At 34.8% G+C, this 19,880-nt stretch overlaps 1 protein-coding gene across 1 annotated transcript in view; it reads right to left on the bottom strand.

The window, feature by feature from the left end:
• Positions 1-19,880, bottom strand: part of LOC128547291 (conditioned medium factor receptor 1-like) — a 33,174-nt gene continuing 13,294 nt past the window's right edge. Inside the window, exons 5-11 of the mRNA XM_053519522.1 lie at positions 19,017-19,128; positions 16,372-16,531; positions 15,354-15,533; positions 13,691-13,780; positions 11,060-11,204; positions 1,203-1,318; positions 1-663 (exon numbers count right to left, since the gene is read on the bottom strand). Coding sequence (XP_053375497.1) covers positions 542-663; positions 1,203-1,318; positions 11,060-11,204; positions 13,691-13,780; positions 15,354-15,533; positions 16,372-16,531; positions 19,017-19,128 — 925 coding nt within the window. The 3' untranslated portion in view covers positions 1-541. The remainder of the gene's footprint in view (positions 664-1,202; positions 1,319-11,059; positions 11,205-13,690; positions 13,781-15,353; positions 15,534-16,371; positions 16,532-19,016; positions 19,129-19,880) is intronic.

Below are 19,880 nucleotides of genomic sequence, written 5' to 3' on the forward strand. Positions count from 1 at the left end.
AAAGGATTTCTACAAGATATTATAGAAACTTAATATCAGTAAAAATTTTGGATTTCTAAATATTTTCCTTGTTACCTTACCAGTCAGATTTCTGTATTTTTAAAGGTTTTCCCAAAAATATTCTCAATCCCCTTTCTGTATCTTTAAAGGTTTCCCCCAATAATGTTATTATTCAAAAGTCTGTATTTTATTTTTAAAGATTTTCTCAATAATATTGTCAATGAGTTTTCTGTATTTCTAAAGGTTTTCCCAATTAAATATTATCTGACAGTTTTTTTGTATTTTTACAGTTTTCCCAAATAATCTTACTAGTCCATTTTCTGTAGGTTCTCCCAATAATAATTTATCAATCAGTTTTCTGTATTTTTAAAGGATTTCCCAAGTAAAGATTATCAGACAGTTTACTGTATTTTTATTGGTAATCCTAATAATCTCATCAGTCTATTTTTTTAGGTTTTCCCAATAATCTCATCAGTCTATTTTTTTAGGTTTTCCCAATAATCTCATCAGTCTATTTTTTTAGGTTTTCCCAATAATCTCATCAGTCACCTTTCTGTATTTTTGCAGGTTTCCCTAATAATCTTTTCATTATCAGCAAAATAAGTTCAAATGTTATTGTAAAGGAAAATTCTGGCTTTAACATGTTGATCTTCGGTACACGTCCTGAAATGAATAAAAACATACTGCATTTAAATGATGTACATTGTATCCGCAATAAGCTTATGACATATTACAGTATTAATGAATGCAGAAATGCATGAAAGAAGGACAGGACAAATGAACACACATATGCAGTAAGGAACGAAGGAAAGCATGAATGAAGGTTTTAGGGAAAAACTAATGCATGCACACAGGAAGGAAGGATGGGAAGAACAGACAAAGGAATGAATAATGAACAAACGAATATTGCACTCTAAACAAACACTCCTCATGATGGATTTTCCCATTTTCAGTCATGTAATCAATACTCAAACCCACATTGGTGAGAGGCAAGTGGTTTAAAGTCAGCGATCTTAACCACTCTGCCATGGAGGCCCCAACACCTGTGTCAGAATGCAGCTTTTTAACTGATCATTTTAAAGACTGAGCTGAGAACCAACCAAACAGATGTTTATAACCTTGGACTCTTGTCCTAGTAAGTATGTTTTATCTAATTCAGTCTGAGAGTTGTAGATGTTTTATTTTATCTAAAGCACATTTACCTGTCATGATATCAGCCCATTTCAGGAGCATTTTATCTCCCTTTCTCTGTACAGCAGCTGTAGCAGCATCCAGCAAAATTGGGAATCGATATGTCATCTGACAAAATATCATTGACCTGAAATACAGTAATACTGTTTGACAGAATAGTAAACACCTAAATATACAACAGCATCATTAGATAAAATTGCACTGAACCTAATATAAAACAGCATCATTTGATAAAACTGCACTGAACCTAATATAAAACAGCATCATTAGATAAAATTGCACTGACACTAATATAAAACAGCATCATTTGATAAAACTGCACTGAACCTAATATAAAACAGCATCATTTGATAAAACTGCACTGAACCTAATATAAAACAGCATCATTTGATAAAACTGCACTGAACCTAATATAAAACAGCATCATTAGATAAAATTGCACTGACACTAATATAAAACAGCATCATTTGATAAAACTGCACTGAACCTAATATAAAACAGCATCATTTGATAAAATTGCACTGAACCTAATATAAAACAGCATCATTAGATAAAATTGCACTGACACTAATATAAAACAGCATCATTAGATAAAATTGCACTGACACTAATATAAAACAGCATCATTTGATAAAACTGCACTGAACCTAATATAAAACAGCATCATTTGATAAAACTGCACTGAACCTAATATAAAACAGCATCATTTGATAAAATTGCACTGAACCTAATATAAAACAGCATCATTTGATAAAATTGCACTGAACCTAATATAAAACAGCATCATTAGATAAAATTGCACTGAACCTAATATAAAACAGCATCATTTGATAAAATTGCACTGAACCTAATATAAAACAGCATCATTTGATAAAATTGCACTGAACCTAATATAAAACAGCATCATTTGATAAAATTGCACTGAACCTAATATAAAACAGCATCATTAGATAAAATTGCACTGAACCTAATATAAAACAGCATCATTAGATAAAATTGCACTGAACCTAATATAAAACAGCATCATTTGATAAAATTGCACTGAACCTAATATAAAACAGCATCATTTGATAAAATTGCACTGAACCTAATATAAAACAGCATCATTTGATAAAATTGCACTGAACCTAATATAAAACAGCATCATTTGATAAAATTGCACTGACACTAATATAAAACAGCATCATTTGATAAAATTGCACTGAACCTAATATAAAACAGCATCATTTGATAAAATTGCACTGAACCTAATATAAAACAGCATCATTTGATAAAATTGCACTGAACCTAATATAAAACAGCATCATTTGATAAAATTGCACTGAACCTAATATAAAACAGCATCATTTGATAAAATTGCACTGAACCTAATATAAAACAGCATCATTTGATAAAATTGCACTGAACCTAATATAAAACTGCATCATTAGATAAAATTGCACTGACACTAATATAAAACAGCATCATTAGATAAAATTGCACCGAACCTAATATAAAACAGCATCATTTGATAAAATTGCACCGAACCTAATATAAAACAGCATCATTTGATAAAATTGCACCGAACCTAATATAAAACAGCATCATTTGATAAAATTGCACTGAACCTAATATAAAACAGCATCATTAGATAAAATTGCACTGAACCTAATATAAAACAGCATCATTAGATAAAATTGCACTGAACCTAATATAAAACAGCATCATTAGATAAAATTGCACTGAACCTAATATAAAACTGCATCATTAGATAAAATTGCACTGAACCTAATATAAAACAGCATCATTAGATAAATTGCACTGAACCTAATATAAAACTGCATCATTAGATAAAATTGCACTGAACCTAATATAAAACTGCATCATTAGATAAAATTGCACTGAACCTAATATAAAACAGCATCATATTGCACAGAGCCTAATATAAAACTGCATCATTAGATAAAATTGTACTGAACCTAATATAAAACGGCATAATTAGATAAAACGGCATCATTAGATAAAATTGCATTGAACCTAATATAAAACTGCATCATTAGATAAAATTGCACCGAACCTAATATAAAACAGCATCATTAGATAAAATTGCACTGAACCTTATATAAAACTGCACATTAGATAAAATTGAACCGACCCTAATATAAAACAGCATCATTAGATAAAATTGCACCGAACCTAATATAAAACAGCATCATTAGATAAAATTGCACCGACCCTAATATAAAACAGCATCATTAGATAAAATTGCACTGACACTAATATAAAACAGCATCATTAGATAAAATTGCACCGACCCTAATATAAAACAGCATCATTAGATAAAATTGCACCGACCCTAATATAAAACAGCATCATTAGATAAGATTGCACTGAACCTAATATAAAACAGCATCATTAGATAAAATTGCACTGACCCTAATATAAAACTGCATCATTAGATAAAATTGCACCGAACCTAATATAAAACAGCATCATTAGATAAGATTGCACTGACACTAATATAAAACTGCATCATTAGATAAAATTGCACTGACACTAATATAAAACTGCATCATTAGATAAAATTGCACTGAACCTAATATAAAACAGCATGATTTGATAAAAAAATAGCAATGACCCAATATAAAACAGCATCATTAAATAAAATTGCACTGACACTAATATAAAACAGCATCATTAAATAAAATTGCACTGACACTAATATAAAACAGCATCATTAGATAAAATTGCACTGACCCTAATATAAAACAGCATCATTAGATAAAATTGCACTGAACCTAATATAAAACAGCATCATTAGATAAAATTGCACTGAACCTAATATAAAACAGCATCATTAGATAAAATTGCACTGAACCTAATATAAAACAGCATCATTAGATAAAATTGCACTGAACCTAATATAAAACAGCATCATTAGATAAAATTGCACTGAACCTAATATAAAACAGCATCATTAGATAAAATTGCACTGAACCTAATATAAAACAGCATCATTTGATAAAATTGCACTGAACCTAATATAAAACAGCATCATTTGATAAAATTGCACTGAACCTAATATAAAACTGCATAATTAGATAAAATTGCACTGAACCTAATATAAAACTGCATAATTAGATAAAATTGCACTGAACCTAATATAAAACAGCATCATTAGATAAATTGCACTGAACCTAATATAAAACTGCATCATTAGATAAAATTGCACTGAACCTAATATAAAACTGCATCATTAGATAAAATTGCACTGAACCTAATATAAAACAGCATCATATTGCACTGAGCCTAATATAAAACTGCATCATTAGATAAAATTGTACTGAACCTAATATAAAACGGCATAATTAGATAAAACGGCATCATTAGATAAAATTGCATTGAACCTAATATAAAACTGCATCATTAGATAAAATTGCACCGAACCTAATATAAAACAGCATCATTAGATAAAATTGCACTGAACCTTATATAAAACTGCACATTAGATAAATTGCACTGACCCTAATATAAAACAGCATCATTAGATAAAATTGCACTGAACCTAATATAAAACTGCATCATTAGATAAATTGCACTGACACTAATATAAAACAGCATCATTAGATAAAATTGCACTGACACTAATATAAAACAGCATCATTAGATAAAATTGCACTGACCCTAATATAAAACAGCATCATTAGATAAAATTGCACTGACCCTAATATAAAACAGCATCATTAGATAAGATTGCACTGAACCTAATATAAAACAGCATCATTAGATAAAATTGCACTGACCCTAATATAAAACAGAATCATTAGATAAAATTGCACCGAACCTAATATAAAACAGCATGATTTGATAAAATTGCACTGACACTAATATAAAACTGCATCATTAGATAAAATTGCACTGACACTAATATAAAACTGCATCATTAGATAAAATTGCACTGAACCTAATATAAAACAGCATGATTTGATAAAAAAATAGCAATGACCCAATATAAAACAGCATCATTAAATAAAATTGCACTGACACTAATATAAAACAGCATCATTAAATAAAATTGCACTGACACTAATATAAAACAGCATCATTAGATAAAACTGCACTGACCCTAATATACAACAGCATTATTAGATAAAATAGCACTGACACTAATATAAAACAGCATCATTAGATAAAATTGCACTGAACCTAATATAAAACAGCATCATTAGATTAAATAGCATCTCATTCATTATATAAAATAGCACAGAACCTAATATAAAACAGCATCATTTGATAAAAAAATTGCAATGACCCAATATAAAACAGCATCATTAGATAAAATTGCACTGACACTAATATAAAACAGCATCATTAGATAAAATTGCACTGAACCTAATATAAAACAGCATCATTAGATAAAATTGCACTGACCCTAATATAAAACAGCATCATTAGATAAAATTGCACTGACCCAAATATAAAACAGCATCATTAGATAAAATAGCACTGACCCTAATACAAGAGGGCCATGATGGCCCTATATCGCTCACCTGTTATCATTGCACTTGAGGACAAGAAGGTCCTCAGTAAAAATATTTAAGTCCAAAGGACAGGAACAACAAAGGGAAGAAATTTAACCAAAAAGAAAAAAACAATTCTTACAAGGTACAGATATGTCAAAATGCACCTAAAAATTGGAGGTACCTTTCATGTTGTACCACAGAAAAGTGGTCTCCGTTTTTCCCTACGGCCAATAATTAAAAAGTTACTAAAAATAAGCTATTTATAGTAACGTAAAAGGGAAGTAATTAAAAAAAAAATATTGTAAGTGAACAAAAGAAGGCTCTGCCAAATAAATCTGTTGACATAAATGAAATTTCAGATCAGTATCTTCATTAGTTACGGAGATATACCCATTTTAATCTGAAATAAAGGGAGGTAATTTGACATAAAATCAGTCCATAGTTATCTACCCTGATTGTCTCAGTCCAACTAATGACAACTATGAAATTTCAAATAAGTCCTATAAGTACTTACTGATATAAATCCATTTTGATTACAATCAGGGGAGGTAATCAGATATAAAATAACTCTGGAACCTACGATTGGATCTGATTTGTCATGGAATCTAAGATTTATTGTTGTTGAAGATATTTTGGAAGTTTGTATCAAATAAAACCATAAATGAAGTCTCTATATGGCTGCAAAAGCCAAAATAGCCGATTTGGGACCTTTAAGGGGCCATAACTCTGGAACCCATAATGGAATTTGGCCACTTCAAGAAAGGAACCAAGATCTTGTGGTGATACAAGTTGCGTGCAAGTTTGGTTAAAATCAAATCATAAATGAAGCTGCTATTGTGCAGATAAGGTCAAAATAGCTAATTTTGGCCCTTTCAGGGGCCATAACTATAGAACCCATTATGGGATCTAGCCGGTTCAAGAAAGGAACTGAGATCTTATGGTGACATAAGTTTTGTGCAAGTTTGATTAAATTCAAATCATAAATGAAGCTGCTATTGTGCAGACAAGGTCAAAATAGCTAATTTTGGCCCTTTCAGGGGCCATAACTCTAAAACCCATAAAGGAATCTCGCCAAGTTAAATAAGGAACCAAGATCTTATGGTGATACAAGCTGTGTGCAAGTTTGGTTAAAATAAAATCATAAATGAAGCTGCTATTGTGCAGACAAGGTCAAAATATCTAATTCTGGCCCTTTCAGGGGCCATAATTCTGGAACCCATAACGGAATCTGGCCAGTTCAAGAAAGGAACCAAGATCTTATGGTGATACAAGTTGTGTGCCAGTTTGGTAAAAATCAAATCATAAACTAGAAAATGCTTTTGTAAAAAAGCGCATGTCTCCCCCAATGCAAAGTCCTATAGGCAAGAAGTCAATAGGGGTCAGGAGCGAAAGTCAAAGAGACACTGATGGTTGGCTGCAATAGGGATCATCTACTTGGCATGTCCAGTCATCCCGCTAAATTTCAACACTCGTGGCCTAGTGGTTCTCAAGTCACTGTTCAGTCTCCTGTGACCTTGACCTTTGATCAAGTGACCTCAAAATAAACAGGGGTCATCTACTCTGCATGTCCAATCATCCTATTAAGTTTCAACATTGTAGGTCAAGTGGTTCTCAAGTTATTTCCAAAAAATGATTTTACATGAACAGGCCACTGTGACCTTGACCTTTAATAGACTGACCCCAAAATCAATAGGGGTCATCTACTCTGCATGTTCAATCATCCTATGAAGTTTCAACATTCTGGGTCAAGTGGTTCTCAAGTTATTGATCAGAACTGGTTATCAATGTTCAGGCCCCTGTGACCTTGACCTTTAACGGAGTGACCCCAAAAACGATAAGGGTCATTTACTCTGCATGGACAATCATCCTATGAAGTTTCAACATTCTGGGTCGAGAGGTTCTCAAGTTATTGATTGGAAATGGTTTTCCATGTTCAGGCCCCTGTGGCCTTGACCTTTAACAGAGTGACCCTAAAATCGTTAGGGTTCATCTACTCTGCATGACCAATCATCCTACGAAGTTTCATCATTCTGGGTCAAGTGGTTCTCAAGTTACTGACTGGAAATGGTTTTCAATGTCCGGGCCCCTATGACCTTGACCTTTCACAGAGTGACCCCAAAATCTTTAGGGGTCATCTACTCTTTATTACCAATCATCCTATTAAGTTTCAACATTCTGGGTCAAGTGGTTCTCAAGTTACTGACCGGAAATTGTTTTCAATGTTCAGGCCCCTGTGACCTTGACCTTTAATGGTGTGACCCCAAAATCGATAGGGGTCATCTACTTTGCATGTACAATCATCCTATGAAGTTTCAACATTCTGAGTAAAGTGGTTCTCTAGTTATTGATCAGAAATGGTTTTCAATGTTCAGGCCCCTGTGACCTTGACCTTTGACGGAGTGATCCCATAATCAATAAGGGTCATCTACTCTTTATGACCAATCATCATATCAAGTTTCAACATTCTGGGTCAGGTGGTTCTCTAGTTATTGATTGGAAATGGTTTTCAATGTTCAGGCCCCTGTGACCTTGACCTTTGATGGAGTGACCCCAAAATCAATATGGGTCATCTACTCTTCATGACCAATCATCCTATGAAGTTTCAACATTCTCGGTCAAGTGGTTCTCTAGTTATTGATCGGAAATGGTTTTCAATGTTCAGACCTCTGTGACCTTGACCTTTGACGGAGTGACCCCAAAATCAATAGAGGTCATCTACTCTTCATAACCAATCATCATATCAAGTTTCAACATTCTTGGTCAAGTGGTTCTCTAGTTATTGATCGGAAATGGTTTTCAATGTTCAGACCTCTGTGACCTTGACCTTTGACGGAGTGACCCAAAAATCAATAGGGGTCATCTACTCTTCATGACCAATCATCCTATGAAGTTTCAACATTCTGGGTCAAGTGGTTCTCTAGTTATTGATCGGAAATGGTTTTCAATGTTCAGGCCCCTGTGACCTTGACCTTTGATGGAGTGACCCCAAAAACAATAGGGGTCGTCTACTCCAGCAGCCCTACAACCCTATGAAGTTTGAAGGTTCTAGGTCAAATGGTTCTCCAGTTATTGCTCGAAAATGAAGTGTGACGTACGGACGGACGGACGGACAGGGCAAAAACAATATGTCTCCTGGGGGAGACATAATAAAGCTGCTATTGTGCAGACAAGGTCAAAATAGCTAATTTTGGCCCTTTCAGGGGCCATAACTCTGAAACCCATAATGGGATCTGGCCAGTTCAAGAAAGGAACCGAGATCTTATGGTGATACAAGTTGTGTGCAAGTTTGGTTAAAATAAAATCATAAATGAAACCGCTATTGTGCAGACAAGAAATTGTTGACACACGCATGCACGGACGCACAGACCACGGACGAAGGGTGATCACAAAAGCTCACCTTGTCACTATGTGACAGGTGAGCTAATAAAACAGCATCATCAGATAAAATTGCACTGAACCTAATATAAAACAGCATCATTAGATAAAATTGCACTGACACTAATATAAAACAGCATCATTAGATAAAATTGCACTGACACTAATATAAAACAGCATCATTAGATAAAATTGCACTGAACCTAATATAAAACATCATTATATAAAAATAGCACTGATACTAATATAAAACAGCATCATTAGATTAAATAGCATCTCATTCATTATATAAAATAGCACAGAACCTAATACAATATACGGTAATATAATATAATATTATACAATTATTGACTTTTTCATAGGCGAATTGAATATAACTTTTTGACGGTTGATAAATCCTGATATCAACCTATGAAAGTCAATAATTGTTTTATTACATGAATAAATGTATAGTCAGTCTTGTTATTACAATTGTATCTTTAATAAAGAAAAAAGGAATAAATTTAGACCAAATCAGGTTGATATTGATTTTCCAAGCACCTACTTCGATCTATTTTTATTTTCGTACTCTTTATAACCCAAGATAAGTTGATATGATATGTACTCATTACTTTTTGAACCGTTTTCAGCCAATCAGAGAAACTATAGAATACAGTCATGTAATATAATATAATATAATATAATATTATACAATTATCAACTTTTTCATAGGTTGATATCAGGATTTATCAACCCTCAAAAAGTTATATTCATCGAGCCTTTGGCTCGGTGAGTATAACTTTTTGAGGGTTGATAAATCCTGATATTTTCGGCTTGGTGAATAAAACTTTTTGGGGTTGATAAATCCTGATATCAACCTATGAAAAAGTCAATAATTGTTTTATTACATGAACAGATGTATAGTCAGTCTTGTTATTACAATTGTATCTTTAATAAAGAAATAAGGAATAAATTTAGACCAAATCAGGTTGATATTGGTTTTCCAAGCACCTACTTCGATCTATTTTTATCATCGTACTATTTATAACCCAAGATAGGTTGATATGATATGTACTCATTACTTTTCGAACCATTTTCAGCCAATCAGAGAAACAAAAAAATACAGTCATGTAATAAAATATAATATAATATAATATAAAACAGCATCATTAGATATGACATCTGCTGTAGGCTTAACTGGAAATAAGTTATCCATCCATTTCAGGTGGTGACTTTCATCAACTACCCATTCTAAACATGAAATCTTAACATACAAAAGCTTTACCAATATTTTCTGAATATGAAAAACAAGTATGCCCACGGGCAGAATGTTGAGCCCACCAGCTGTCAAGTGTGACCTTGACCTTAGACCTAGGGACCTGATTCTTGCTCTGTGTCATAATGGTGAACATTCATGCAAAACTACATCAAAATCGCACCGTGCATGAAGAAGAAATGCTCCAGACAAACTTCAATTTGACATTTGACCTCCACTATGACCTTGACCTTTGAGATAGAAACATGGGGTTTGCGCATGACACTCCTTCTCATTGAGATAAACATTCATGCCAGATATAAACAAGATTGGTCCATGCATGTCAAAGTTATGGACAAAATCGGAAGGACACATGGACGCACGGACGGACGCACGGACTCACGCACATACACCGACCCGCCAAAAGTGACGACTGAGTCCAGCTCACCGCAAGCGGGCTCAACAAAAACCAGAAGAATTTTGTTAAAATGTATGGTCATTTGATGTACCTAAAGAATTGATAGATTTCAAAGCATTCAATGCATATGTTGCTGATATTTCCACTAACGTTCTATCTTAAAAAAACCTTAGTTTTGTAAAAATTTACTCAGAGATATGGTACATGGTCATTTCAAGAGTTGTCATTCAAAGATAACAAAGATTAGTGTAAAATTTGATAAAATTCTGTCCAGTAGTTCCTGAGAGACCTTGCTCACATGCAAAGCTTTTACAAGCTAAAAAATGAACAAAGAAATACCATTTGAAATCATATCCGAACAGTTTCATCCATCTGTCATGGTAAATAGACATGACCTCTTTGTCATAGTTGCCATGGGCGATGACCTCATCTAGAAATTGGGCAGCTAACTTTCCTCCTTCCATAGCATGATGAATTCCCTCCCCTGAATTACAAAATTTAAGCACATATCCATTACATCTACTTCACTTTGTTTTCATCAGAGTAACTGAAATATTGGGAATTTTTCATGGCTGAGGTACAAGAGGTTACGGTAAGTGCAAAACAACAGAATATACTTTCTTGCATACCAGACGGGGATTTCTGGTGATTTCACCGGTGCTGGAAAACTCCATCTTACACCCCGGGGGGATGACTCTCGTGCTGTAAATGACGTATAACGAACTACATATGTACTGAAGAGGTGTGTAGTAATAACAATGTTTTTCGTAAAACGGGATAAAAATTATATACCTTGATAGTTCCTCTTTGTTCCTTATAATATATTTTTCAATTCAAAAAACTTTATTTTAAGGAAATAACATAACGTTTCATTGCAGATGATAAAACAAAACCGAAACTCTTAAGGTGTTTTCGTCTCTGTAACGTCATGATGTACTTCCTGTTTATGGGCGTAAAGTTCCCGCGCTTTGTTAATACGCTACTATAAGAAGAAAGTGCTATAAGAAAATCATTTGTTTGAATTTATTTTTTACTCTTCTTTGTTGAATATGGTATGCAAGAAAAAGATTCTATCACTGGCTGTAGGTGCAGATGGGAATATCCGGCTCTTGGGTAACTGTTTAAGCGGTTACTCGGCTGGAGCCTCGTAACCGCCTAAACAGTTACCCTCGAGACCATCTGCACCTGAAACCAGTGAAAGAATCTTATAACAGATTATGTAAGTTCCTGTAGCAAGAGTCTTCTACAACTTACATCTTACCTTAAAGAGGCATGTTGGATAGCTAGCAGAATGTCCAGGTTATCTGAGAGGCATGAAAGACCTTTGGAACATGTTACAATGCCCCAGAAGTAAATGCACTGAGAAAATCTAGCACTAATGTATCATATCTAATGATTATTTGTGTCAAGCCTTGGTAGCCACTTACTTATAGGATATGACCAGCATCTTCCACAACTAGACACAGTCTGTCATATCTGTATACTGTAAACATTTTTAAAAAGGTTAATGTTGCATATCCGTATACAATGTCCTTATCCTAACTGGCACATACCCATAAGTGGATCTCTCACTCCAGCAGCATCACCAACAACTAGACATAATATATGTCATATCTGTACATTATAAACTGATTAAACAAGAAATGTACAATGCCAACAAACCAGGTTTTCAAAGTTTACGGAAAACGTTTTTCTAATTTTCCAATAATTCTAATAATTGACCCAAGTAACACATAAAATCCCAACCTGCCTCAATTAAAACTATTTACACATCAAGTTTGGTTACAAAAGGTATAATCAAACTATAGATACTGAGTGGAACCTCTTTCTATTTGTAGTAACAATGACCTTGACTTTGACCAAAGCTACCACAAATACGACCCCAATCTTTGTCTTGATAAAGCTACCTAAATACCACATTTGCTAACTACAGGTGCACCAATACTAAAGACATTAAAGTTACAAACTGGTAAACACCATTATGATGATCACAGTGAAACAAAAATGATGTCTGTTTTTAGTTACTGTGACTTTGACCTAGACCTTTTGCTGACCTTGAACTTGACTGAAATAACCCCATATACAATCCCAACCTTGGTTTTTCTACAAGCCAAATTCAGTTTCTTTACTATCCAAACAAAAGTTATTGAGTGAAAATAGCTTTTTTTTTCTATTATTAGTAACAGTGACCTTGACCTAAAATCCACTGATCTCAAATAAAGCCCCAACCTCAGTCTAACTACAAACGACTGATAGGCCAAGTCTCATTTCAAAAACTCAACCACAACTAAAGTTATTGAGAGGTACTATTCAGTTTTCCTACCCAAACAGAGACATATCCCATTTTAACATGGGATATCCTCATACAAACAATGTCCTTTACTTGCCAGGCACTTAACTGTAAGTTGATCTATCACTCCAGCAGCAGTCCTGTAACAAGGCAGGGTCCTGTAAATTATATTCAATGATTCTAGCATGGGATAATCACCAGTACAACCTCTCCAGAGCAACCCTCTCTTAAGCAAAAACCTCTCTATAACAACATCATCAAAATTTCCCTAAGCTGAAATATACTATCAAATTTACCTCTCCAGAACAACAACCTCTACATAACAGTCAATATTTGTATTTCCAAAAGGGTGTCGCTCTACAGAGGTTGCACTGTACTTTAATTACACAATGTCCTTTACCATTTAATCATTCCTGCAGTAACATTCTCAATGCCCCTTACCTGGCCTAGTGGATTTATCATTACAATAGACAACAACTGTAAAAGCTTATCTGTAAACCGGAGAACTAAAGCTAACATGGGATGTCCACATATTCAAAATGACCATTACTTCGCAGGCACTTTAATACCTGAAAGTGGATCTGTCATTCCATCAGTATCGCCAACAACTAGACAATGTCTGTTGTATCTATACTGTAAACATGATAGTAGACAATGTATTTTACCAAACAGGCACTAACCTGTAAGTGGATCCGTCATTCCAGCAGCGTCACCAACAACTAGACAATGTCTGTCATAACTATACTTTTCACCACCAAGACGCAAGCTTGCTGAAAGAAATAAACCAGCCAGGCAGGTAATTTTAACAGAGAAATGGAGTTTTATGTTTACTGAAGCATTCAATGACCTTAACTATGTTGATAATTTACTGCATCTTGTTGATTTAATGTAACTGTTTCATAACAGGAGCTCGTAGAACATGAAATGCCCACCTTGATGCATTCAGTAATTGCGCAAGGAACAGAAATTATTTAGTCAATGTACACAATAGTTCTACTATTCTGGGTCAGTGTGACCTTGACCTTTGACTTACTGACCTCAAAATCAATAGGAGTCATCTGCTGGTCATGATCAACCTCCCTATTAAGTTTCAAGATCCTAAGCCCAAGTGTCCTCAAGTTATCGTCCTGAAACGGTTTAACTCTTCTGGATCACTGTGACCTTGACCTTTGACTTACTGACTGCAAAATCAAAAGGGGTCACCTGCTGGTCCTCCCTATCAAGTTTCCTGATCCTAGGCCCAAGCATTCTCAAGTTATCGTTCGTAAACGGTTTAACTGTTCCGAGTCACTTTGACCTTGACCTTTGACCTCAAAGTCAATAGGAGTCATCTGCTGGTCATGACCAACCTCCCTATCAACTTTCATGATCCCAGACCCAAGAGTTCTGGAGTTATCGTTCGGAAATCGTTTAACTATTCCGGGTCACTGTGACCTTGATCTTTGACTTACTGACCTCAAAATCAATAGGAGTCATCTGCTGGTCATGATCAACCTCCCTGTCAATTTTCATGATCCTAGGCCCAAGCGTTCTTGAGTTATCATCCTGAAACTGTTTAACTGTTCTGGGTCACTGTGACCTTGACCTTTGACCTACTGGCCTCAAAATTAATAGGGGTCATCTGCTGGTCATGACCAACCTCCCTATCAACTTTTATGATCCTAGGCCCAAGCATTCCTGAGTTATTATCCGGAAACCGTTTAACTGTTCCAGGTCACTGTGACCTTGACCTTTGCATGACTGAACTAGGCTCATGTGTTATTGAGTTATCATCCAGAAACCAATTGGTCTACATACCGACAGACCGACCGACAGACAGACCAACCGACCGACCGACCGACATCTGCAAAGCAATATACACCGCCTTCTTCGAAGGGGGCGTAAGTATGGACTAGACTTACCCTTTCTGTCGACAAATAACACATTTATAAGCATAAATAGTGCAAGTTTTCAAAGTATTCAAAGTAATAAATAAACACAGCTTCTTTTTTTTTAAATTTCAAATAAATCACATGCTGCGTCAACTCTTCAACGCCATCCGGCTGGCTTACAGAAGGTTGGTGGTTCTAATCAGGTGCCCACTCGTGATGAAGGTCTACCTCCACCACCAAAAGCTGGAAAGTCACCATATGACCTATAATTGTGTTGGTGCGACGCTTAAGCCCAACAAAAAAGACCCTCTTCAATAGTGAAGAAAGAAGTAATCAAGAAACGTTTTAAAAATTTTGTTTTCTCTATTTTGAGCCAAAGAAGAAAAGTAGCTGTGTCTAAATATTTCATCATTTTTGAGAGCAAATTCTGATATTGTACCCTCTGTAGACAAAGTATGACTAATACACTAACCTGCTTTCATTCTTTCAATTTTATAATCATTTCCAAGGGCACGACTGATATTTGGATCGTCTTTCATGAGATGATCGTGCCAGTATGCAAGATTATCCGAGGTACATTTTGGGTTCCCAGGTATAATGTAACAGCAGAAATTTAATACATCATTTGGATGTCTAAACAATGCAGCATATCCTGAAATTTCAATAATTCAGACACAGGTCTTATTTATATAACACTTGACTTTCCAAATATCATTTTTCTATGGTAATAATTGCAAAGGAAATCAGTTTGTCATAATTTTTTCTGTGTATTTCGTTTTTAGGTGGTGGGGGATGATGTCGTATACGTCAATTACTCAATCCTAAAATGACATTAAATACTGATGAACAGAAGTTTGAGATTTTTTATGGTAAATATGCAGTAAAGTACTGTAAAAGCGCATATTTTCGCTGGGTCAAAATTTGGCCAATTAATAATTTTGAGTATGCTTGCGAGGATTAATATTCGCAAAAATTGTAAAAATAGTATCCTACATGAATTTGAATTATATTAATGGTGAATATTTATGCGAGGATTAATTTTCGCGAGATGTAGGGCCTCGCGAATGTAGCGAAAATTAAACCCTCGCAAAAATTTCTGCTTTTACAGTACATGAGATAACGCATGTATCATGTTAATATGCAAAACTACAAAAGTTTAGGTTCGATAGCTTTTTTCTAGCATTACTGGAGATGGAAGACGCATTGCATGCCACTCTGAGGTCATTTCAGTAACTGTGAAATCAATAATATTCCTGGGGAACTAATTTTTGTTGATTTCATGGATGAGTCAACGCATGTTTAGGTACATTGTATTTAGAAAGAAGTCACTGCATGGAGTTTAATAACAAAACATTAACTTGACCTGGCTTTACAATCAATATTATTTAAGTTTCAATGTTTACTTTTTTTCAGCTAAAAATTGTGGCATAAGATGATTTCAGCTAGAGACTGTTAACTTAATATTTCTTTCTTCAGATTTAACTATTAACCTGGCAGAAGTTCTTTATTGTAGAAAACAACACCGTCTGCTTTAAATTTGTGTGTTCCACCTTCGACATATGCTCGTGAGCACGTGCTATCTGGTGGGCGATTCACAATTCCAAGCTGTGTCGCCAAGCGTGAAGGAGCTCCATCAGCACACACCAACACCTGAACAATCAAAACATACAGCATCTCCTCATTTCACAACATCTCTAAAGAGCAATCACTGTCTTATACCGTATATTTTTGCTTATAAGATGCACTCACTTATAAGACACGCCCCTAATTGGACAGGCAATCTCGGGTTTCTTTTTGTTTTAGTTGCCTTATAGTACATGCTAATAAGATGCTCCCCACTCTTGAACTGGAAATATGGCTCCTAATAATGAGTCTTATAAGGAAAAAAATATGGTAAAAGCACCTTCATTATGCATAATATCAAACTGAAAGTGTAATTCAAGTACAACCATTCAACTACAACAAAATTAACAAGATTGCATAATTATGTGGACTGTATGTATATAGTATAGTAACAAAAAACAAAGTCCAATAACTCTGCAGAATTTTTTTCTGAAAGAATCTTACACATACCATGCACGAGTAAGGTTGGTACTGATCACTTGCGTGAAGTTTCATTAAATTGTATGCAATGGTTCGAGAGATTAGGCGCGCACAAGATTGCATATGCAGACTCTATGTATACAGCATAGTAACAAAAAACAAAGTCCCATAACTGCAGAATATTTATCTGAAAGAACATAACATGCACCATACACAACTAGGGTTGGTACTGATCACTTGTGTGAAGTTTCATTGAAATGTGTGCAATGATTTGGGAGATTATGCGTGTGCAAATTGCATAGGCAGACTGCATGTATATAGTAAAGTAACAGAAAACAAAGTCCCATAACTGTGCAAAAGTTTTTTTCTGAAAGAACCTAACATGCACCATGCACATGTAAGGTTACCACTGATCACTTGTGTAAGTTTCATTAAATTGTGTGCATGGGTTCAAATTAGGTGCACACAAGATTGCATAATTATGCAGACTCTGTGTATATATTATAGTAACAAAAAATAATGTCCTGTAACCCTGCAAAGTTTTTTTCTGAAAGAACGTAACATGCAACATGCACAACTACTGTTGTTACTGATCACTTATGTGAAGTTTCATTAAATTGTGTCAAGCGGATGAGGAGAGTTGGTGTGCACAAGATTGTGTCTACAGACAGACAGATGGATGGACAACCTGAATCCTGAGTACTTTGAACTCTAATTGCCTACCAGTAAATAACTAACAAGAGGACCATGATGGTCCTGAATCACTCATATGTCCCAACATGACCCAGTTTTGAACTGAGTATGACTTTGTTTTTTCTATTATTTGACATAGTGACCTAGTTTTTGAGCTCATGTGACCCAGTTTTGAACTTGACCTAGATATCATCAAGATAAAAATTCTGACCAATTTTCATGAAGATCCATTGAAAAATAGTGCCTCTAGAGAGGTCACAAGGTTTTTCTATTATTTGACCTAATAACCTAGTTTTTGAAGGCACGTGACCCAGTTTTGAACTTGACCTAGATATAATCAAGGTGAACATTCTGACCAATTTTCATGAAGATCCATTGAAAAATATGGCCTATAGAGAGGTCACAAGGTTTTTCTATTTTTATACCTACTGACCTAGTTTTTGACTGCACGTGACCCAGTTTCGAAATTTATCTAGATATCATCAAGGTGAACATTCAGACCAATTTTCATGAAGATCCATTGAAAAATATGGTCTGTAGAGAGGTTTAAAGGTTTTTCTATTTTTAGACCTACTGACCTAGTTTTTGACTGTAGTTCACCCAGTTTCGAACTTGACCTAGATATCATCAAGGTGAACATTCAGACCAACTTTCATACAGATCCCATGAAAAATATGGCCTCTAGAGAGGTCACAAGGTTTTTTTATTATTTGACCTACTGACCTAGTTTTTGATGGCACGTGACCCAGTTTTGAACTTGACCTAGATATCTCAAGATGAACATTCTGACCAATTTTCATGAAGATCCATTCATTAATATGGCCTCTAGAGAGGTCACAAGGTTTTTCTATTTTTAGACCTACTGGCCTAGTTTTTGATCACAGTTAACCCAGTTTCGAACTTGACCTAGATATCATCAAGATAAACATTCAGACCAACTTTCATACAGATCCCATAAAACAAATATGGTCTCTAGAGAGGTCACAAGGTTTTTTATTATTTGACCTACTGACCTAGTTTTTTAAAGATATGTGACCCAGTTTCAAACTTGACCTAGATATCATCAAGGTGAACATTCTGACCAACTTTCATGAAGATCCATTGAAAAGTATGGCCTCTAGAGAGGTCACAAGGTTTTTCTATTTATAGACCTACTGACCTAGTTTTGGACCGCACGTGACCCAGTTATGAATTTGACCTAGATATCATCAAGATGAACATTCTGACCAACTTTCATAAAGATCCCATGAAAAATGTGACCTCTAGAGTGGTCACAAGCGCAAGTTTACGGACGGACGGATGCACAGACGGACGGACGCTGCGCGATCACAAAAGCTCGCCTTGTCACTTTGCGACATGTGAGCTAAAAACGATAAAAACAAGAATTGCATTGCTATACCCTTGCTTTATAAGCTGTTTCACTCTCTTCAATATTAATTGTCCATAGATTTGTGTCATTATCAAATTTTGCATCTGCCACAGGCTGTTCTTCTTTCAGATCTGCACCCATCCTGGAAACATACCAAAATCTTTTTAGAAGCCTTTTAATATATACTCTTTGAGAAACTTTGATGAAACATCAGAATATAATTTTTCTGTTTCATTTATGACAGTCTTCTTAACCCTTACACTGCTAAATTTCTATAATGAACTTGTCCATCTTTCAATTTGGACAGTACCATTAACTGTTAAGAGGGTGTTTACCAAAAAGATACTGACTGAATAGTGAACAATGCAGACCATGATCAGACTGGCGCAGTGCACGGATGTGCAAGCTGATCTTGGTCTGCATTGGTCGCAAAGGCAGAATCATTTGCCGCCAGCATGCTAAGGGTTAGTATTTATTGGTTTTGATCACATTTTGTTTGTTTGTTTTCATACAATTACATATCTGGGGTTATGAAAGAAAAAACCATGTTATTTTAAAAATGTTAAAATATACGCTTTAATCTTAAGGTCACTGTTACCTTAACCTTTAACTTGCTGACCAATAAAACCATATGGATAATCTACTGACCACAGGCAACCATCCTAAGAAGTTTGAAAGCTGTAGACCTAAGTTTGCTCAAGTTATTAATCGGAAATATGTTTTCAGTCTCATTGTCAACGTTACTACATGAAACTTATGGATGGGCCACAATACAACAAGATAAAAATCAAAAAGTGCAGTTACACCGATAATTTTCAAAATTACTTAGTCAAACGTGCAAAACGTGTATAATTTTATACGTAAACAAGAGGACCATGATGGTCCTGAATCGCT

This window comes from Mercenaria mercenaria, chromosome 12 (assembly GCF_021730395.1).
Source record: "Mercenaria mercenaria strain notata chromosome 12, MADL_Memer_1, whole genome shotgun sequence".
In the NCBI taxonomy this organism is placed as follows: Eukaryota; Metazoa; Mollusca; class Bivalvia; order Venerida; family Veneridae; genus Mercenaria; species Mercenaria mercenaria.